At 40.2% G+C, this 24,268-nt stretch overlaps 1 protein-coding gene across 1 annotated transcript in view; it reads left to right on the top strand.

Annotated features, from left to right (window-relative positions):
- LOC145391705 (nicotinamide phosphoribosyltransferase-like) overlaps nucleotides 1–24,268 on the top strand; it is a 230,643-nt gene that overhangs the window by 178,649 nt on the left and 27,726 nt on the right. The window contains exons 8-10 of the mRNA XM_080266243.1: nucleotides 6,312–6,466; nucleotides 14,899–15,013; nucleotides 18,240–18,322. Coding sequence (XP_080122369.1) covers nucleotides 6,312–6,466; nucleotides 14,899–15,013; nucleotides 18,240–18,322 — 353 coding nt within the window. The remainder of the gene's footprint in view (nucleotides 1–6,311; nucleotides 6,467–14,898; nucleotides 15,014–18,239; nucleotides 18,323–24,268) is intronic.

The following is a 24,268-nucleotide window of genomic DNA, read 5'->3' as shown; positions in this document are numbered from 1 at the left end:
CCAGTTGATGAATATGTGAGACTGTCTCCCTGGAAGTGGCTGGGGCACATATATAGAAAAGAAGGCAGCTTACTACAGGATGTGCCAGAGTGGACTGCTAGAGGAAGAAGAGGAAGAGGTAGGCCGAGGGAAACCTGTTTGAGGACAATGAAAAGAGAAGCGGGAGAGGAGTGTTGGTGGGACCTGAAGGAGATGGCAAGAGACAAATATTGGCGGAGAGAGTTCATCGAGGCCCTATGCATCCCGTGGGGTGCCACAGGAAATTATATATATATATATATATATATATATATATATATATATATATATATAGTCACTCATCTTAAATGTCAGGACCAACTTACCTAGCCCCGGGCTCCTACGCTTCTCATGGGGCAATGTAGGATTGGAAGATGGATATATATATATATATATATATATATATATATATATATATATATACTGTATATATATATATATATATATATACATATATATATATATATATACTGTATATATATATATATATATATATATATATATATATATATATATATATATATATATATATACTGTATATATATATATATATATATATATATATATATATATATATATATATATATATATATATATATATATATACCGTATATCTCTTACACAGAAAATATTGTAGTACACTTACCTCACAAGTTCACTGTTTCACACCTCAGGTTGTAACAGTAACAGCTAACTATACTCCACAGTAGCGTACACGTACAGTTGTGGACATATCAAACAGAAACACCCCGTCCAATAACTAGGTGGTGTAATGCTCTCCGCATCTGGTAACACTGATAGGTATGGAACTTCACCAGGTTTCGTTCGGTCGCTAGGACGTACCGAATGCTGTGATCATTGCCGCTGTGCTCAGTTATTGGTGGTAATATAATATATAAGCAATGTTCCGTCAGAAAATATAGTGATAATAGCATATCAAGATTATATATATTTTTTATTATGACACGGATTTCATTGAGTAGTTTACTTTCGAGTCATAAGCCACACAACAGTTAATTCATCATAAGTCATAGTTATCAGCTTCCTCACAGCTATCAATGAACAGAGAATTATCGTGACGCCCATCCTCCCCACCGTAAACATGGCATTGGTAGACCTCTGAAATCGAAGCAAGTTCATTACGTACTGGAGGTGGCACCACAGGAGGCGGCAGGTTGGGGATGGGGGGACCTAGGAAACTGGAGGAGGGAAGTGGATGAGAAAAGGCGCAACAGCGGTCGAACTGGGGGCTAGAGGAGAGGGGTGATGGGGCAGGGGACGGTGGACTGTGGTAGACGACAGGAGCTACAGTGAGAGGGACAGATTACAAGGTGATGACTGGCCCAATTCACTGTCTCTTGGAGAATATGGAATTTTACAGTCAGACCATGAAACGTTACGTTGAAGTTGCCACTTGTTGTCATCGACTGTCATGGTTTGTAACAATTCACGACATACTTTCCACTAGGTGGCTCAGAACCCCTGTATTATGAGTATGGTGACTAAATGTTAATGTGAAAGTTAAGACACGTCCCTACAGTTTCAGATGTTACAGCTGTTGTCATAGTGATTGGGAATATCTCTTGTTGCCTATTACAGTATATCTTCAAGGATGATGACTGATATCGCAGACAGAGTACGGATAGACCTATGTAGATATGTCCTTTGTCACCAATAAATACGAACAGTCTGAGAGTAATTATGGTAACTATGGTTCTCATTAACATATATATATATATATATATATATATATATAGAGAGAGAGAGAGAGAGAGAGAGAGAGAGAGAGAGAGAGAGAGAGAGAGCATCAATGTAAAATAAAGGTGGATTTACTTAACCCAGATTTATGTTACCGTTTTCTGCATACCGTGTTTGGCTGTTGCTTTTACACATTGCCAGTGGTTACTTGTTATATTTAGTCGTATGCCCCAAGCATTCCCTCACAAATCCTGGAGTCATTAATAGTGGAACAATCTTGTAATGTCTGCAGCTATCCAGTCTGAGCACGTGCATATTACATGAACTATGCCATTAGGTACAGAAGTCGCTTGTATAAATGCAAACACACACTTTATCTGCAGTGTGTTCTGTAATGATAAACAACCGAGTAGCGTTCACACTGTATGAAATTGATAGGATAAAGATAAACACGAGTAGGCTACCATTGCCCTGTTCATGTAGAGCAATTACTGGGCCACATATCTCAGCAGTGTCCGAACACTGAGCTGTTGCCCTGGCTAAGTAACGGTGTATATTGCACTCCATTAAAGATGACAGGTGAAACACTAACGTTGATGTATACACATGTGATCCGCTGTTCATGGTGTAGCAGTCATTACGGCCATCTCCCCTCCCCGTCAGTACCCATGTCTGAGCGCACCTCGGGAAGAGGGAGGGGCGGAGAGTGAACTGGATACTGAGGTTGTGAATCAGATTGCTTAACAGTTACACGTCCTTCATACCACGATTTACTCTATCATTATATGGTTTACTGTAATCCGATATAAAGATCATGTAATACAGCTGGTAAGGCATCTCTCTATCCATCTATTAGCCCACCCCAATATCGCCACCTATGTTCTGGGACCCAGTCAACCCCTTCCCCCCATCAAATCATGTTTTCGTTTACATCGGTGCCATACAGATACTAACGAGAACTATAGGCACGAATCACTACTGTTTAATATTATTTATTGAGGCAAGAGAAAAAAAATTCTTCCATCCCCTTCCTCTGCTTTTGATATCACAGTTGTCATCCATGATGTGACGTAAACTCAATAAGAATTTCTCCAAATCGCTACGACAACAGATGTGACATCAGACATTCTAGAGGAGAAGTATGTATTACCATGTGATGACTGTCATCACCATACACTAATAATGAAGGGTCTGTGTAATGCGCCACCCCATGGGAAGTATGTTCTATGGACGATATAACGAAACATGCTGGCAGATTGCATAACGTGGCAAAGTCTGCATAACGTTTAACGGCCTGACTATCAAATTCCATAATCAACGTTAAACTATAGGTGATTTGGCACCATGCCACCAGCGTATCATTTATTCATCCCATCCTAGCTTCCTGCCACAGTCCACTCTCCCCTACTCCATCATTCGTCTCCTGTAAAGACCCCTCCCTCCCACCAGCCAGCCCACTATTGCCCCCTCCTCAACCACCTCCCTCCTCCTGTCTCCCAGGCGCCCCTTCCTGCCTCCTCCTGTGGCCCCACCTCTTATGAAATAGTGTTCATTAAAAAGGTCTACCAGTTTCCCTTGGTAGACCTTTTAAATGAAAAAGGGGGGTCAAGGGAATTTTGTGGTTATTATGATAGGTGTGGGAATGAAGATAAAGTTATAATGGCGTATATGCTGGCCATCGGTAAATGTTGTATGGTTCATGATGTTTGTCAAAAGTCACACTTATGAAACCTGTGTGTTTCGTATGAACAAAATACGAATATGGATGGTGTGAAATTATTAATAACCATTTCACAAAATGTTGTTATTTTCAGTATATTGTTAGGCAGGACATTGTTTATATACCACCAATAATTACGCACAGAGGCAATGATCACCGCGTTCAGTTCGTCCTAGCGAAACAAACGTAACCTGGTGAAGTTCAATACTCATCAATGTTACCAGATATGGAGAACATTACACCACCTCGCTGGTGGACGGTGTGTTTCTGTTTGATATGTCCGCAACTGTACATACCTGCTTAGATCCACCCCAGCAGGTGTTCACGAAGAAACTGAGAGTATGAGGCAGGCTCAGGCAGTTGAGTGAGTTGACTAAACAATGATGCGTCATTCTCAGGGCTGCTGAGTGACTGGTTGTGTCCTGAAGCATACCTGCCAAACAGTCACTTCTGCCACACATGTAACTGCATTTTTCAGATTTAAAAAAATAATTTTTAATAGTTATTGTTATTAGTTTTAACTTTATTACTTACTAGGTTTACATTAAGTCGGTGTATGTTTCCTGAAATGTATATTTGGTGACTTGTATATCATATACATAATACAATATCCTGCCGCCAGTCATTTCATTGTTTTCCCGGTTCCCTGCGCATTCGTCGACTTTTCATTCTGTCATCCTTCCGTTACACCCAACAGATTGCCATATTACCCTCGGGGGGTAATTTTCCCCTAGGTTTGATGGCAATTGTGCCAGAGCAACAGCCCAAAAGTCATTAGCATATAACTCTTACTTAAAATCAAAAACATCTGATTCACTCTCCCAATTTAAAATTGCCAGAAATCATGCAAAAGCTGTATTAAATCTATCTAAATCAAACTTTCTTCAAAAGCAAGCATCAAAACTACTTAACAACCCTAATGACAATAGAATATTCTGGTCAACTCTTAATTCTTTCAATAATAACTTTAATAAGTCATCTTCCATTCCCCCACTAAAATCTTCAGATGGCAATATTACAAATGACCCACGTGGGAAAGCAGATATCTTTGCTAGTACCTTTGCAAGAAACTCTACCATAGATGATACCAGCCAGAATGTCTCAGTACTGGAACTTGATTCTCCCGAAATTGCCCCACTTAAAATACAGACAAGATTCGTAAAATCCATCCTAGACAATTTACCTACCAACAAAGCTCCAGGCCCAGATGGAATTCCTCCAATTGTTTTGAAAAAGTGTCCCCCTGAACTTGCCTCTGTCCTAGCCAAATTATTCAGACTATGCATACGTACTTCTTTATTCCCAAATTCATGGAAAGAAGCCAATATCCACCCAGTTCCGAAGAAAGGAAGTTCGTCTGACCCCTCCAATTACAGACCAATAGCTGTCACATCTTCTCTTGGTAAGGTATTTGAAACTTTAATTAATAAGCATATTGTTAAACATCTTGAATCCAACAACTTAATTAGTGATAGACAACATGGTTTTCGCCACGAAAGATCCACCATTGACATACTCAATCTCTTAACTCATACCATTAATCAATCAATTGATCTTTTTGGAGAAACTCATGCAGTAGCTCTTGATATCTCTAAAGCTTTCGACAGAGTATGGCACCGTTCCCTGCTGTCCAAACTCCCTTGCTATGGACTAACGTCTTTTGTTCCTTTGATTTCTTCTTATCTTAGTGACAGGAAAATAAGAGTAAAAGTAGATGATGTATATTCGAATTTCCACTCAATTAACGCTGGCGTGCCGCAGGGATCAGTTCTGGCGCCAACCCTATTTCTGGTTCATATTAATGATCTCTTATCTGTCACTCACAATCCCGTTCACTCATATGCAGACGACTCAACACTACATAGTTCATTCACACTCAGACATCCATTTACAAAGTCTAATATCTCTACCTCTCAACTCAGTACAGCCATCTCCATAAATCAAGATCTAGCTACAATCAGTGAATGGGGACAAAACAACCTTGTCTCTTTTAATGCTAGTAAAACTAAATATATACAGTTTACTAATAGACAGATATTGCCAGATTCGTACATTACCTTCAGTGCTACTAATATTCCCATCTCCAAAAGTATTGAAATTCTTGGTGTCTCACTTAACAGTGCCCTCAGCTGGACCTCTCATGTCAGATCACTTGCTAAAACCGCCTCAAAGAAACTTGGATTATTGTACAGAGTCCGTAACTTCTTCACCGATGAGCAGTTAGCTATAATTTATAAGAATCATGTGCGCTCTCAGCTTGAATATTGCTCACCCTTGTGGAATGGTTGTGGAGAGGATGCATTAAGACAACTAGACAAAATTCAGAATAAAGCTGTTAGAATCATTAACAACCCTGCCATTACATATAAACTACCTCCCCTGCAAATAAGAAGGAATGTTGCCTCCCTTGCATTATTTTACAGATATTTTTTTGGCAAAAGCTCAGACGAAGTTGCGTCCATGGTGCCACCTCTCCATGCCTTCCCTCGTGCTACACGGGCATCTGGTAGCGCTCATGACTGGAATGTCACTCAGCCATATTGCAGAACTTCTGCCTATCAGAATTCTTTCATTCCCCGAACTGCATCTCTCTGGAACTCGCTTCCCCAGAGTTGTTTTCCTCCAAATTTCAACCCACAACTGTTCAAGTCTAACTGTTACAGATATTTTATGAATAGAGGACACCAGTAATCTGGTGTATGGATTATTTTTTTTTCCCCCATTTGTTTTTCCTTCCTCCGTTCTGTTATTAAAAAAAAAAAAAAAGTTGGCATGGTAGGCAGGATACTGTACCTTATTGCTTTATTCTTTATGACACTCAGCAGATTTTGTCCAGGTTAGTGGTTGTTAATGAAAGCACATTATCAATCCCCAGAGCATATTGGTTGCGTGGCCGACTCTTACGACCTGTGGGGGTGCCTGGAGGTGTTCTGCGGACAACTGAAGGAGGCGATTGTGGAGCAGGGCAGGAATGGTGGCTCGGTGTTCTTTAGGCCTGACAGTGGCGACCCTAAACAGGTCTCACTCAAGGTGAATCTTTTTTCTTTTTATTCCCCCACGACTCTGGGCATAGGTTTAACTGTCCTTTCCCCGAAATCCACCTGTCCTCCTACGTACCACATGCCTACATATGTTACCACTTCATTGCTAACACCTACATCCATACTGAATAGGGTGGGACTGTCCCTTATGGGACTGATGTACTGGTATTTGCAGCGGTATTTTTACATGTCGGCTGGTCGTATGGCAGGTCAGGAAGCTGCTTTAATGAGAGTCAAATCCTTAAACTGTTCCCTGCCCAAGCCGGGATTAGAACTCACTTCGATTGGGCAGTAGATCACCTCTCTACCAACTAGGCCACTGCCTCCCCCTAAAGCATGTCATTTAATTGTTAGTGTAGCCTAGTGCACAGTATCGTTTGCTACGGTACGTTGCTGGAGAAAGACGCCTTCACGTGGCGGCACCATCACCTCAGCTTCCACCCAATCCTCCTGAAGGAAGATGCTACACTGCAGGAGAACGACAGCTTCATTCTGCAGTCCATGGGTGTAAATTCTGATAAGCCTGGGGCCTCAACAGCAAGTACTATATATATATATATTTATATATATATATATATATATATAGATAGATAGATAGATAGATAGATAGATAAATATATATATATATATATATATATATACATCTATATATCTATATATATTTATCTATCTATATATATATATATATATATATATATACAGTAATACCTCGATATACGATACCCCTAGATACAATACCCCTGTTAATGATGGGAGTAGAAATTGCACTATACCCTGCCTAACGATGGCCAAACCCTGGGTTAATGATGGGTTTTGATTTTTCTTACCGATTTTGATGATATTTTAGACTAAAATTGTTTGTTTAGGTTGATTTATAAACTATTTTTAGACTTTGATTAATGTGTTTTAGCCACAAGTGGGATGAACATTGCCATATTGAGGTACAGCTTACTAAGCTTGATTTTTTCCAGACTTATATTTGATGATATTCAAATTGGATTTGTTGGTTTTAGTGAGTTATTTACAGGCATTAGGCTTAGGTTAGCATCCTAGACAGCTGTTAGGCCATTTACATTGTCTTTAAACCTGTTTTGAGGCTTGTTTGTGTGGGTTTTGGACTTGGTTTGGGGAGAAACCAAAGGCTGGTAAACGGTCCACATTGAAATACTATACATGTTAAAAGTACCCCAATATATGATACCTCGCCTAACAATGGGGTTTTACCTAACCAGTTAGATCGTTAAACCGGGGTATGCCTGTATACAAAGAGTAATGATGATATATATACATACAGAGAGTAATGATGTTTTAAATCTAGCTCAACCAATACGGTGGTGTTTTATTGCAGTTTCTCAAGTTTCAGAATATTATCCTGAGTTATATTCCAGTGAAGGAGTCACAGAAAACTATCTTTTGTAGCTAATTTACAACGTCCCTCTGAGTAATATAATGCCTTCTACTATACCCTTTTTATATTAAACTGGCCTAGTTCTTCGCCCTTTTCCAACTTAATTTACATTGCCCAGCGGCAGAAGGAAAAGAAGGTAGTGTTACTGTTCTACATAAATCCCATAGCATTTCTCCATCACTATAGATTTTTCATCTTAACTTGGCCCAGATTTTCGTCTTTTTGCAAGATAATTTCACGCAGCTCAGTGCCAGGAAAATAAAGTACTACGGTTCTTCATCGTGTTATCACTTCTTCCTAACTAGCACCATGATCTTGTGTTAATGTAGTGCCACCACTCGGCATTCAAGATGGAGAGGTGACAATTCTAGATCTAGTTAGTGGAAACTGAGGATATCATCGTGTCTAATAAAAATAATAATAATAATTATAATAATAATAATAATAATAATAATAATAATAATAATAATAATAATTATAATAATAACAATAACAATAACAATAATCCATCCACCCATCCATCCATCCATCATCCAATCCTGCGTTGCCCTATGAAGAGCGTAGGAGCCCGGGGCTAGGCAAGTTGGTCCTGACATTTAAGATGAGAGTGACCAGCCTTACTTATCCCTGAGTGGCATTGCGTGAGCAATAAACCCCATCCACTCCTTGGATATAAACCTTCACCGGCTCAATCCGATTGGAGCGCCGTAACTACCCATTTAACCACCAGGCGCCAAAATTTGGTTATATGGTTACCACCCAGCGTAGTAATTGGTTTCCTGGTGTACAGGAAACAATTTAGTTTGTCACTCAGTGTAGAGTCACCCACAGGCAGAAGGGAGAGGGATGAATGAAGGAAAGACAGAAGAGGGAATGTAAAGTCACTCGTAGGGAGAAGGACGAGGAGAGAATGAAGGAAAGAAAGACAGAAGAGGATAGAAGAAAAGAAGGATAGAAGAGAAGAAACGGCAGATACTCAAGAGCAGAACTACATCGAGTGAGTGGATGGTGAGCGCCCCCACCTACCAGTAATAATAATAATAATTATTATTATTATTATTATTATGATTATTATGATGATGATGTTGATGATTATTATTATTTTTTTATTATTATTATTCTTATAACTAAAATGGCACTCAACAGAGCGCATACCTCCGCCAAGGCCCAACATGGAATATTTACGAAAATGTCGAAACACGCCATATCTCGCAAAGTTAAAGAAAGTGAAAAAAAAAAAAATCCTGGAACTGCACCTTTATCCGGATGCGCACCAATATATAATAACGTCTATTCTGGGCCAAGGCCTATTCCTCTACCGAGTTTCGTGGAAATCCGTCCAGTAGTTTTTGTATAATCTTGCTCACAAACCAACCTACCAACAAACAATCAAATGGACAAGAGTGAAAACATAACCTCCTTGGCGGATGTAATAATAATAATAATAATAATAATAATAGTAATAGTAATATCTATCTATCTATTGCCAGACGCCATAATCCCGTAAGGGGTGGATTATAATAATAATAATAATAATAATAATAATAATAGTAATAACAATAATGACAATAATAATAATAATAATAATAATAATAATAATAATAATAATAAATAATAATAGTAATAATGATAATAAAAAAAAAATAATAATAGTAATAATAATGATAATAATAATAATAATAATAATAATAATAATAATAATAATAATAATAATAATCCATCCATCCACCATCCAATCCTACATTGCCCCATGAGGAGCGTAAGAGCCCATGGCTAGGCAGTTGGTCCTGACATTTAAGATGAGTGACCAGCCTCACTCATCCCTGAGTGGCATTACATGAGCAATCAGATCCAACCATCCCTTGGATATAAACCTTCATCGGCTCAATCCGATTGGAGCGCAATAATTACCCACTAAACCACCAGGCGCCAAAATTTGGTTATATGGTTACCACCCAGCGTAGTAAATGGTTTCCTGGTGCACAGGAAACCATTTGGCTTGTCACTCAATGTAGAGTCACCCACAGGCTGAAGGAAATGGAAAGAATGAAGGAAAGAAAGACAGAAGAGGGAGTGTAAAGTCACCCGTAGGCAGAAGGGCAAGGAAAGAATGAAGGAAAGAAAGACAGAAGAGAATGGAAGGAAAGAAGGATGGAAGAGAGGAAAGGGCAGACACCCGAGAGCAGCACCACATCGAGAGAGTGGATGGTGAGCGCCCCCACCTACCACAAACATAATAATAATAATAATAATAATAATAATAATAATAATAATAATAATAATCTATCTATCTATCTATTGCCAGACGCCATAATCCCGTAAGGGGTAGCCGTTTGACTTTGAGTTACTTGTTTTACGAAGAGTGGCACTAACCCTCCACCAACCCACTTGTTGACACGTAGGGAGAACGTATGGTTTGGTTATATGGTTACCCCCCAGCGTTGTAAATGATTTCTTGGCGTACAGGAACCATTTGGCTTGTCACTCAATGTAAAGCCACCTGTAAAGGAAAGAAAAGCAATAAGAAGTGACAGGAAAGATGGGAGAAATAAGAAGAGCGGAGGGCAGGCACAGACAAAGAATGATAAAGACTAAGGAAGAAGTAGGCAGCACTACTTAATAATAATAATAATAATAAAAATGATAATAATAATAATAATAATAATAATAATAATAATAATAATAATAATAATGCATCCATCATCTAATCCTATGTTGCCTCACGAGAATCGTAGGAGCCCGGGGCTAGGCAAGTTGGTCCTGACATTTAAGACAAGGGTGACCAGCCACACTCATCCCTGAGTGGCACTGCGTTAGCAATAAACCCCAGCCATCCCTTGGATACAAACCTACAGGCTCAATCCGATTGGACCGTTTTAATTACCCAATAAAACACCAGGCGCCATAATTTGGTTATATGGTTGCCACCCATGCTTGTCACTTAGTGCAGAGTTATCCACAGACAGAAGAAAGAGGAAAGAATGAAAGAAAGAAAGACAGAAGAGGGAGTGTAATGTCACTCGTGGGCAGAAGGAAGAGCAAAGAATGAAGGAAAGAAATAATAATAATAATAATAATAATAATAATAATAAAAATAATAATAATAATAATAATAATAATAATAACAACAACAACAAACAACAATACTGCTACTAGGCTACAATTGTTACCACCACCACCACCACCAACAACAACAACTGCCACTGCTATTACTATTACTACTATTACTACTACTACTAGGTTCTGGAGAGGGATGCCCTCACGTGGTGTCAAAATCTCAATAGAAAAATTTTAAAGCATCTTTCCTATCACAACCTTCTTTCTGATCGTCAGTATGGGTTCCGTCAGAGACGCTCCACTGGCGATCTTCTCACCTACCTTTCAGTCTCCTGGTCATCCTCCTTTCGGGACTTTGGCGAAAGCTTTGCCATTGCACCTGACATCTCAAAGGCTTTCGATCGAGTCTGGCATAAATCTTTAATTTCCAAACTCCTCTCTTACGGTTTCTATCCTTGTATCTGTGCCTTCATCTCTAGCTTCCTTTCTGGTCGTTCTATAGCCGCTGTTGTAGACGGCCATCGTTCTTCTCCTAGATCTATCAACAGTGGTGTTCCTCAGGGCTCTGTCCTATCACCAACTCTTTTCCTTTTATTCGTCAATGACCTTCTAAGCTGTACATCTAACCCCATCCACTCGTAAGCTGATGGCTCCACCCTTCACCTTTCCATTCGGTTCCCGCAACGTCCATCTCAGCAGTTACTTCAACAAACAAGGGATGAGGCTATGGCACACCTAATGTCTGACTTGGCTCGTATCTCTGACTGGGATAAAAATAATCTTGTTGTTTTTAATGCATCTAGGACTCAGTTCCTACACCTATCAACCCGACCAAATCTTCCACAGGTGTACCCACTAATGTTTAATAATATTCAGCTTAATCCTGCATCATCCTTGAACATGCTTGGGGTTTCATTCACTCGGGACTTATCTTGGAAAGATCATATTACATCTCATGTAAAATCTACTTCCAAGAGAGGTGTGCTAAGCCGACTCCGTTACTTTTTTACCCCTGCACAATTGTTGACTCTATTCACGGATTTTATCCCCCCCTGTGTGGAGTACAACTCGCATATGTCGGGAGGTTCTCCACACACAGCTTTTCTCAATAGGGCGGAGTCAAAGGCTTTTCATCTCATTAACTCTCCTCCTCATACTGCCTTCCTTCAACCTCTGTCTCTTCGCCACACTATTGCATCTTTATCTCTTTTCTATCGCTACTTTAATGGTCACTGCTCCTCTGAACTGTCTGCATGCATTCCTCCACCTCTACGACGGGCGCGTAGCACCCGTCAAGCAGCAAACTCTCATCCCTTTTCTGTCCAGCTCTCTAATGCAAGAGATAACCGTTACTCCCAGTCCTTCATTTATGCAACACGTCATCTCTGGAACTGTCTCCCTCTGTCTGTATTTCCTGCTTCCTATGATCTCCAGTCTTTCAAACGCAGTGTGTCCAGGCATCTCGAAATGATCGGATCTTGAATTTGGCTCTCGCTTGTATTTTGTTCTTCTCTTGGAAGGAACAGTTTTTGCGGGCTTGTGGCCTTTGGTTCCTTCTTCCTATCATAAAAAAAAAAAAAACTATGGCCGGACAGTGACATTGTTTGGCAATACAAACATCCCTCACTCACTCCCTATCCCTCCATAGGAAAATGGCGAACTAGGCTACTGGAGGAGGGCAACTTCAACCTGGCCTTCAGTTGAGCCTTGGGTTGCAGATACTACTGCTGCTACAACAACAACAACAACAACTACTACTACTACTACGACCACTGCTACTGCTGTTGTTGCTATCAAATAATAATAATAATAATAATAATAAATTAATAAGAAAGTGAAGGTATGGGTGTACACTGGTTATTATAATTATAATTATTATTATTATGGAAAAGCAGTTGGGGTTGATGAGGTGTATGTAGAGACGATTAAGTGTAGTTTTTTTTTTTTCTTTTATACGTGTCCGACTCTGGGCAAAGGCTTCAGGGCCTATTTCTCGGGGGCAGTAACCTATCCCAAGGCCCAGTAGTCCCCCTACACCTCCGCATGTCACCACTTCGGCGCTAACATCCACCGTCCATACTGAATACATGCTAGGGTTGTCTCATACAGGACTGGTGTATTGGTATTAGCGGGGGTATTTTTATAACATGTTGGCGGGTCATCTGGTAGATCAGGAAAGTCTGCTTTTAGGAAATTCAGATCCTTAAACTGTTCCCTGCCCCAGCCGGGATTCGATCCTGGGTCCATTAGGACTGCAGGCCGCCTCTCTACCGATATCTAAGAAGGCATGGATGAGTAAAACTGTGCCTGCAGAGTGGAAAAAGGCTGTGATTGTACCACTGTACAAAAATAAAGGTGAGCGAAGTGAGTGCAAGAATTATCGTGGCATAAGTTTACTGAGTATGGTGGGGAAGGTGTATGGAAGAAATTTTATGGAGAAAGTAAGAGAGATATCATCAGCCCTAGTGAGTGATGAACAGGGTGGCTTTAGGAGTGACAGAGTATGTGTGGATCAAGTATTTGCAGTGAGGCAGATAGCAGAGAAGGCTTGTGAGAAGGACCACAAGGTGTTTATGGCATCCATGGATCTGGAAAAACCATATGACAAAGGCGACAGAGAAGGATTTTGGAAAGTTTGCGCATGTGCGGTGTAATTGGTAAGCTGCTTGGTGCCGTCAAGAGTTTTCATGATGGTAGTGAAGCATGTGTAAGGAATAATGGGCATCTAAGTGAATGGTTCACGATCGGTGTGGGCGTGCGACAAGGTTGTGTGATGTCCCCATGGTTGTTCAATATATATATGGATGGGGTGATGAGAGAAATAAAAACATAAGTATTGGAGAGAGGGATGACGTTGCTAATGAATGGTGATGAATGAAATATATCAAATTTGTTGCATGCTGATGATGCAGTACTGCTTGCAAGTACCGGACAAGAACTTGGTAGGCTAGTGCTGAGTTTTGATGATGTCTGTGAGCGTCGTGCCTTGAGAGTAAATGTAGAAAAGTGTAATGTGGTGGTTATTGAGAGAGAAGGTGACTCCCAGTGCGATGTTATTGTGTATGGAGAGAGACTGTATTTGGTGAGAGAGTTCAAATACCTGAGTACGGTGATAGAAAAGAGAGGAAAATGTGCAAAAGTTGAAAGCAGAGTGACACAAGGAAGAAAAGTAGCTGATGCAATGAAGGCCTTGATAAGAAACAGAGGTTTGAGTGTTGCAGCTGCACGAGGCTTACGTGAAAGAATGTTAGCGCCAACTTTAACATATGGATGTGAGACTATGGTGTGGCATGAAAATGAAAAGGCAAGAGTAAGAGCAGTGGAGATGGGACTGCTGAGGAATGTATGTGGAGTACAGAAGGTGGCTAGAATACGAAATAATGTGATTCGTGAAAGATGTGGAGTGAGGAAGTTGGTGGACACCAGAATTGAAGAGAGTGTACTGAGATGATATGGTCATGTGAAGAGAGAAGGATAACAACACAGTGGTGAAAAAGGTATGGGAGGAGGCGAGGTAGGCCAAGGAGAAGGTGGAGAGATATGGTGGATGAATGTGTAAGGAAGAGAGGTTTGGAAGTCGGTGAGGCTAGGGAACTGACAAGAGATCGAGCTGGCTGGATGAATGTTGTGAGAAGTGCATGATCAGGGATTTGGCACCCCTTTTTTAACGTGGCAGAGTCCAGACTGACTCAGTCGGATACGTTTATGTGAAGCTACAGAACGTGGTGAATGTTTTTGGCGTATCCGATAGAGCCAGGATTCCGGGGGCTTAAATGATGAGTGAATGGAAGCGTGGCCCATTGGACTGGGCAGATTTGGGCTGTCTTGACATTGCTACTCCTCACCCTGCTCTAGGGTGGGAAAGGAGATCAGGATTATGATGATGATGATGATGATGATGTTGATTATCATTGTTATTATTATTGTTATTATCAATATCATTATTTCCTTCACAGTGCCTTGAAATAATAGGAGAGAAGTTCGGCACAGAGATGAACGCCAAAGGATACAAGCTGCTCCCGCCATTCCTCAGGGTTGCCATTGGTGACGGCGTCAACTGTCGCTCCATTGGTGAGACGTGCTCGTTTTTAACGACATACCAGGCTTCATAGCACCTCTCCCGGAGCGATTTATTCTGTACCTTATCCCTCACAATGCCCATATTTAAATTTTATTAATGACATACGAGAGAAAGTTAGGTGTCATGAGCAAAATAATCGTTTAGGAGGAGGTGCTAGGAAGTCTCCGGTGCCACTCATACAATACCGTCTTAGAACCGGAAATTAGGAGATATGATAACACCTTTTCCTAAGTGACATTTTTCATAATTGACTGTAATAATCTCTTTGATGTTATTTATACATTTCAGTTATGGACTTGGTTTCTTTCAGTCGCATACAGGAGGATAGAAATGTGAAATCTGCAGGATAAGGCGCTTAGGAAGGAGTGCTAAGGAGCCTGTCATGCCACCTACAATACGGAGCATAGTAAGGTCTTATTGTGGGTGGCTTTGGTGATTGCGTAGCACCTTTTCCGCAGTGATTTATTCTGCACAGTACGTGTCAGTGGCCTCTTGTATGTTACTCATTCAGACCCAGAATTTTTTATGCTAATTTTTGAGGTACATGGCGAAGATGGATATGTTTAGCCTTCCTGTATGATGCTGACAGCACTCTATAATGCTGGATGCAGGCCGACCATATATACAGTATAATGCTTTTACATTACCCTGGCCTTGATTTTCGTACTTTGACAGTTTATTTCACGTCACTAAGTGACAAATGACAGTACAACGGATCTTCATGCGTTCCATAGCACCTGTACATGTATCTGCCCTTCTAGTCACAGATCAGTATTCAAGATGGAGTGATGACAATTTTAGGCCAAGCTAAAGTAAAAAAGATGATATAATAACCACAGATGCTCCGAAAATGACAAAAAAAAAATATTATGTTTGCTTTCCACATTGCAAATTACTATTTAAGCATATGAGGCGCTGACCGAAAAAAAAAAAAAATTGAAAATTACTTTTGAAGCATTTAACGAAGAGGGAACTTATTTAGCCATCCTATAGCGTTGTTTACTGCATTTTGTAGTATTGGATGCAGACTAATCTTACCTGATGACCGCAGGAGTTCCACTAGTGTCCTTCAGACATTAGGGGTATACACTCTGCGATTTAAGGTTTGCGTACACAACTTTAGGAGTGTATTTTAAGCGGAATGGAAGGGTTACTCTCTGTCTGTCTGTCTGTCTGTCTCTCTCTCTCTCTCTCTCTCTCTCTCAATTCCATTCCCGTGTATTTGGTAATAACCGCATTACGAGCAATATCAGTCTGTATCAGTGACATGCAAGAGGACGCAGAGACGTAATGTGCAAAATAAAACGCTAATGAAGAGGTGTTAAGGAACCTCCAAGGCCATTTGGAGTCACATCCTAAGTAAATCTGAAAATTTCTATACAGCCTTTCTCTATCTATCTATTTATATATCGTATCTGTCTACTGTCAGACGTCTTAATTCTGTAAAGGTTGGCCACAATCCAATTGCCTCCACTACGCCCTATCCTCTCTCATTTGGCTGCCTTCTCTCCAGCTCACACACCCCTCTCTCATATCTCTTTTCAATCCATCCTTCCATTTCATCATTGGTCTCCTCCTCCTCCTCCTCCTGACATACACTCTTCTGGCCAGTCTCTCGTTCTCCATTCTCCATCCTCTCCACATGACCAAACGATGTCAATGATTTTTAATACTTTCAATCTCGTCCACATCACCACAACGCTCTTCCTTAAATTTTTCCTTCTTCGCGTTGCACTTCAGTATTCTCTTGTGTGCTACTGATGCAAACCATGTCGATATTACAACGTTATGAATAACATACAAGAGAATGCGCTTTTGTGTGGCACCGTTCCCTGTTATCCAAACTCCCTTGTTATTGCCTGTCATCTTTACTCCCTCTGATTTCCTCACTTCTCAGCAACAGAAAGAAAAGAGTAAAGATAGATGATGTATACTGGAGATTTCACTGAGTTAATACCGGTGTGCCACAAGGATCTGTCCTGGCTCCAACCCTATTCTTCGTTCATATTAAAGACCCCTTGTCTGTCGCTTATAATACTATTCACTCATATGTAGATGACTCATCGCGTCATTGTTCCTTTACACATAACCACCTATTCATAAAGTCTGATATCTCGGTATCCCATCTCAGCAGAGCAATCTTCGTAAATAAAGACTTAATTAAGATCTTTGAATGGGAACAAAATAACCTTGTCTCTTTTAATGCTAGGAAAATCAAATATATCCAGCATACTAATATCCAATATATCCAACATACTAATCGACAGATATTGCCTGATCTTCGATGCAACCAATATTCCTGTCTAAGAGTATTGAAATTCTCAGTGTTTCGCTTAACATTAGCCTCGGTAAAACCTCTCACTTGCTGAAACTGCTTCAGAGAAACTTGGATTATTGTACAATGTCCTTGACTTCTTCACTAACCAATGGTTAGCTATAATTCACGAGAGTCATATGCTCCCTCACCTGGAATATTGCTCACCCTTGTGGAGTGAATGTAGAAAATTGCACTAAAACTGCTGGACAAAATTCAGAACAAAGCTATAAGAGTAATTGTAACCTGCAGTTACAAATGAACAACCCCCCCCCCCCAGCAAGTTAGATGGAATGTTGCCTCCTTTGCAATATTTTACAGATACTTTTATGGTAAATGTTCACGCGAAGTTGCAGTCATTGCGTCACCTCTCCACGTCTTCCCCCATGCTACATTCCCACCTGGTAACGCTCATGACTGGAATGTCACACTGCCATATTGCAGAACGTCTGCCGATCAGAATTCCTCTATTCCCCGAACTACTTCCCTTTAAAAGTCGCTTCCTCAGTTTAGTTTCCTCCCAAACTTCAACCCTAAGCAGTTCAAGTCCAACTGTGTGAGATTTTTTATGAATGGAGGACACCTGTAATCAGTTACATCATTCATTTTTTTTATTATTTTTCCTTCTGTTCATCCTATGTTTATAAAAAACAAAATAAATCGCTAAGGAAGAGGTGCTGTGAATCCCATGATGTCACTTGAGAATAAGGTCTATGTTTACTTTCTTCTTTAACTACAGGGAGTCCCTCTTGATGTACAGAAACTCACTTGTTCACTTGTTAGAATAAGTAAAAAAGATTTTAAATATATATATATATATATATATATATATATATATATATATATATATATATATATATATATATATATACATATATATACTGTAGTTAACTCTCTCTCAGCCAAGACACTGGGCGCCATGGAGGAGAAAGGATGGTCTGCTGCAAATGTGAGTTTCGGATCAGGAGCAGCAATACTCCAGAAGGTAACTATTAACAGTTTTCATGTGATCTGGTAGTCTGGTGGCGTGGTGGGTGAAGGAGCTCCAGCTGGATGTGCCCCACATGAGTGTGCAGTCAAGGGTTGGTTGGAGAGTGGTTTCCCTTGCCATAAATGTTGGGACTGAGTATCCTAGTTTCGTACACCTACTCTTCTGAGCTACTGTTGTTGTTGTTGTTGTTGTTGTTGTTGTTGACGATGATGATGATGAGGAGGAGGAGGAGGAGGAACAGAAGGAGGAGGAGGATCTTCTTGCATAGTATCAGGCCAGGCATACACGTTTTTAACAGCGACCACATTTATGTTCAAAATAACCAGAAAGGTGTTGGATAGGGAAGCCTTCACGTGGTGGCACTATATAACCAGGCAAGGCCATACAAGCGTCCATAACTCCCTCCCCATCCCCTGAAAGGAGGATGGACCCCCGAAAGGAGGATGGATGACTACAGTAAAAAAGCAACTAACTTCAGCCTGCAATCCACCGGGTTCAATTTCAGAGGAGCTTGGGGCCAAAACAACAAGAACATCTCCATTAGTACTGCTGCTGATGGTGACTTAATGTCTTTAATTTCTTTAAACAGTTGGCCAGACGAATATGTTCAGGGTAGCAGCAGATGATGGCAGTATGTCGGAATTATGTTTAACCAATGGAGAATGACATTAATAGGTTCATCATTTAGCTTATGCAATTTTAAGCCATTTCCCTTCTGTATACAACCATTGCAAATGCACTTTTTAGTACTTTGTATAACAGGAGGGAGAAGGGGTTATCCAGTTCCTAGCTCCTTCAGTTATCGCACCTATGTTAAAGTTAGATTAGGATTAACTTACGTTAGGTTAGGTTAGATTAGGTTATTTCGTTTTAACGTAGATGTAATAAATGACGGAGATAGGATCTGGAGAAATTCCCAGCACCTTCATTTATAATTTGTACGTAGAAAAAACATTTGTGACGTATGCCTAAAGATAAGAGAAAAAGTACTTGGAATGGACTGGTTGACGGTCGATTTTTTTTTTTTTTTTTTAAGCAAAATTTATTTGAGTGATGAATGTGTTGAATTATCCTATTATATAGTTAATTTGAAAAACCAAGGTAAAAATTTGGAGACAGAAGCCTTTAAAGCTGCACAAAAGAGGTTGATAGTAGCGCGAGCCTTCAGTGGCTGTGACGTCACTGGCCGCCAAGCCTGGAGACAAAACAAGACTGTGATCCCCAGCTAAATTGTTTGATTGTGGTTCTGCTGATTAGCAAAGTTTTGCTTCGTCATGGCCAGGTCAACAAACAAACATCATTGGTGCTTTGTTCCACTGTGCAAGAACACAAGTAGAATCACACCAGAAAAAAGATTCATCACTGTTCCAAAAGATGAAAACCAGGAAGCTGCAATGGTATGCAGTGCGTCGAGAGTCACAACTGCCATCTCCGACTGTTGTGCAGCTGTACGAGGAAATACCGAATCGGGGATAAAACATTATGACTTTTATCACCATATAGGTTCATCCACACCTAATCATCTGAAATCAGGTAAAAAATTTGTGCTTAAGATGACTCTTACTATAAAAACAGGTTTCAGAGCCAAAACGTGCTAAAGTTAGCAGATATTTACCCTTCAGATTGTTAACACAAATTGACAGACATCCATTTCGCATAAATATTGATTTAAAACACAAGTAAATGTATTTGCATTCTAAATCAATATTTACACAAAACAAGCCTGTCAAAGCAAGTTGTCAAGCTAGAGGTGAAAGTTGTCAAGCTAGAGGTGAAACACTTCTGCTAACTTCAGCAAATTTTGCTCTAAATCGTGAAATATTAATGGTCAATTAAAAACAAATTTTTGATGATATGTCAGATAATTACGTGTGTATGAACCTATATGATGATAAAAATTATAATTGTCTATCATATACAGCTTAACCTAACAGTCACCTGTCAAGCAAAACCAACCCTAACATTGGCTTAAGCCGTTGGTAGCGATGTGATTTGTCTTATTTTCCAGATCAGACTGGTTGTTACCAGAAAGACGTTCAAACATCAACAGTACATAAGACCAAGAAATTAGATAACCAAATAATCCACAGAGCTCTAGTTGTCGACAGTCAAGCCTAAGAGGAAAAAACACTGAAATATTTCGGTCTTTGTGGCATATTCCCTGTGTATTACTGCCCAATTTCTGGACTATATGGCCCTAGAGTCAGGACCTACCAATACTGATTCTGATTCAGTTCATAAATCACTTCGTTACGACTTTATCAAATCTAATCTTTGTAGCTACCGAGTTGTCCTACAGGTACCTGGTTGTCACAAGGTTCACTGTCACTAGTCTCTCTAAAACCAACAAAACTCGTCCTTAAAGCACAAACATAGCATACTTCATTTTTAAGAGAGTTATCACACTAGGTATTTCACACATAGTATGATTATATTAGCTGAATATCACAGAAATCTTACTGGTACTGAAGAATGGTTCCCATTGTTGTGAGTGGCAGCTAGGCTGGGTCAGTTGTGGCCCTAGTAGGGTTTGCGACGTCAATGTGAGGGTACATGTTTCGCGCGAGGTACGGTAATCTCCAACTTTGATCGGCTTTTTTTTTTTTTTCATAAATATGTAATCGGAGAGCAAAATAATGATATTCCGAGGATTATGAGCGACAATTGTATTACTTTATACAACTTGCAGACGACCGTCAACCAGTCCATTGCTGAAGTATATTAATGAGCATATTAAGTGGCCACTTGTGAGTTTTGGACCGGAAGGAATTTGAAGTTATCGACATGGATAACTTTCGTTGACAAATCGCGTTTAAAACAAAAAAATAAGTAATGTAAATAGTGTTGACACAATATTAAAAACTTCCTCAGTTATGTTTTGTTTCGATTTTGCGTAAAAAAAGTAATTTATCGAAGACCAATCATTTTTTTTTTAAACTTGCATATTATTTCTCTTGTTTTGCGTCAAAACAAAACTTAGTTGAGCGAGTAGCTGGTATTAATTAAGTCAAAGGTGTTTTATACGTTTTTATCAATTTTAAGCGCGATTATAACTAACGCTATGAAAATTTTACCGATGTCGATAATTTTAACTTCCTTGTAGCCCAAAACTCGGAAGTGGCCAATTTAAGAGTCCGTTATTGGGTGTAATTTCGAAACTGATACTATATTGATGTGATACCTATACGTGTATTCTAAGTGGCTCTGGTGATGTACAGTAATGCCTCTTCCTAGGCGATTTATTTTGTATATTCTGTTTTGTTATATCTATTTATCTATCTATCTATCTATCTATCTATATCTATCTATCTATCTATCTATATATATACACACCGCTTCCCGTCCGATCAGTGAAGTTAAGCAACGTTGGGTCTGGTTAGTACTTGGATGGGTGACCGCCTGGGAACACCAGATGCTGTTGGCATAACGTTCTCCCTACGTGTCAAGTGGGGTTGGTGGAGGATTAGTGCCCCTCCCTGTAAAACAATTAACTCTAAGCCCTTGGTCACCCTGTTTGGGATACATGGCGTCTGGCAATGAATGAATGAAATATATATATATATATATATATATATATATATATATATATATATATATATATATATATATATATATATATATATATATATATATATCATATGTATGATGACTCACATAATGCTTTTTCTTCCACTGCGCCAGGTTATTTTTGGTGTGTTGCGGGGACGGTCCAGTCAGTGTGGCTGGTAATGAATCATTTATTAATTACCTACTACTGTCACAATCACGCCCACACAAGCTGACTGAGCCGTCCCTGCAACGTGTAACATACCGCCATGTGAGTTTCTAGTGGAGCGTTATTTATGGACCACCCTATGTCTAAAGGGAATATCATGGCGTAATAGACATAATACATTGCTATGAAGAACCTGCTTCAAAATCTACCATGGGATGAATGTCAGGAACATTATGTTTATCATTTATAAATGGCAGTAGATGCAGTAGCTCATCATCCACTCTCTCTCTCTCTCTCTCTCTCTCTAACGGTTATCTGTAATCCAGGAAGCCTTTTCCTATGCTAGGTGGTTACCATATAACCAGATGACGCCTTGTGGTTTAGTGGGCTAAGGCGCTCCAGCCAGACGTAGCCTGTAGGAGTGCAGGGGCTCCATGTGAGGGGTGGTTGGGGTTTGTTGCTTGTGTAATGCCACTCAGGGGCGAGTGAGGCTGGTCACCGTTGCCTTAAATACCGTGACGAGTAGCCAAGCCCGGGACTCCTATGCTCCTGTTTATATGGGAGAAAAAGTGACAGAAAGTTGCTGTTGCTGTTGTTGTTGTTGTTGTTGTTGTTGCCTTTGTAAATTCCATTGAACGAACTTATCATTTCCATTCTTTAGGTCAAAAAGACATATGGTAGTTTACACTCAGTATACTGTACCAGGTACTTTAAACCCTTCAGTCAGAAGTGGTGTTATATGGTTATTTTTACAAATTCCAGGCGAAGTGGTAGGTGGTACCGACCTTCGTTCACTCGGTCCATGTAGGACTACTAGCTTCGTCCTCCACCTTTGACATTCTTTCTCGGTTTTTTCTGTCTTTCCTATCACTTTTATTACCTGTTTTTCCACTTCTGGTGACTGCACTGAGTGACAAGCCAAAGGACTTCCTCTAAACCAAGAAACAGTTTATAACGCTGGATAATAACCATATAACCAAATAATGGTCCATTGTGAACCGTACTATTGTGCCCCTCTTATCTGGGTGGGGAGACGCAAATGCGGCGTCCGCCCAGGAACCAAACATACATACTCTTCCTTGTGCCTCACTGTGGCAAAAACCTGTTCACCGCAAGAGAACATTGTTTCACTGCAAGGGAGGCTCTGTTGGGGTGACTGCTTGCCTGCGGTTGGTGGGTCTACTCGACTTAATAGACCGGTTTTACTACTATTACTACTACTACTACTTCTACTTGGGTCCTTCAGAAAGTTCTCTGTCTCATCCAAAACCAAGGAGAGTAACCACAACTTCTGAGTATGACTGTATATTATAAAGTCTCATATGACTACACAAGAACTCAAATTTTTGTCTTTATTTGTTTGTGGGTGGGACCATTTGAAATTCGGAAAGTTAAAGCAAGATCCAAAAATGGACAAGAAAAAAGCCTGTGCTGGGAACAAGTATCTGAAAAAAAAAAAAAAAAAAAGTGTAAGACCCTCACAGACATCCATTAAGACACAGTCAACACACTTGGTTCGGACTGTGCTTGTTATTCCGCTATAAGGAAGTGGGCTGCTGATTTCAAGAAGGTCAGAGAGAGCATCGAAGACGCCCCACGGTCATGACGCCCCAAATCATCGACCATGGACAATCAAGTGGAAGCCATTCACGGCATAGTCATGAGTAATAGACGTTTGTTTGTGTAACAGCCAACACCATGGACGTCAGCGTTGGCTCGATGTACACTATTTTGGCTGACATCTTTGGTATGAGTAAGCTGTGTGCAAGATGGGTGCCCAGAATGTTGATACCAGACCAGAAGCTGACCAAACTGGAAACTTCAAGAACACTTTTGAGTGGTTTCCAGGCTGATCCAGCCAGTTTCTTCAAAAGATTTGTGACCCAGGATGACCCAGGATGAGTGAGGAAAAAAAAAATTAAAGCAAGTAATGGAAAACCACGATTCCATCTCCCAGAATATTCATCAAGTGGTATATGTCGGCAAGGTGATGGCCTCTGTTTGGGACACTGAGGGAGTTCTTATGACTGACCACATGCAAAAGGGTCAAACCATTAATGGGACCTATTATGTCTCAGAAGTGCGAGTCGAAAGAAGCAGTCTGAGAAAAACAGAGAGTTAAGCTGCGAAGAGAGTGTGCTGTTGCTCCAGAACAATGCCTTTGTCCACATGTTACAGGCAGCAGTGACTGAAGCAGCCAACTGTTGCCTCATGCTCCTTACTCA

The sequence above is a fragment of the Coenobita brevimanus genome, chromosome 19, assembly GCF_032717465.1.
Source record: "Coenobita brevimanus isolate Jiangsu-jjx chromosome 19, ASM3271746v2, whole genome shotgun sequence".
Taxonomy (NCBI): Eukaryota; Metazoa; Arthropoda; class Malacostraca; order Decapoda; family Coenobitidae; genus Coenobita; species Coenobita brevimanus.
Note: the sequence above shows the minus strand (reverse complement) of the source record. Positions and strands in the feature narration are given on the sequence as shown.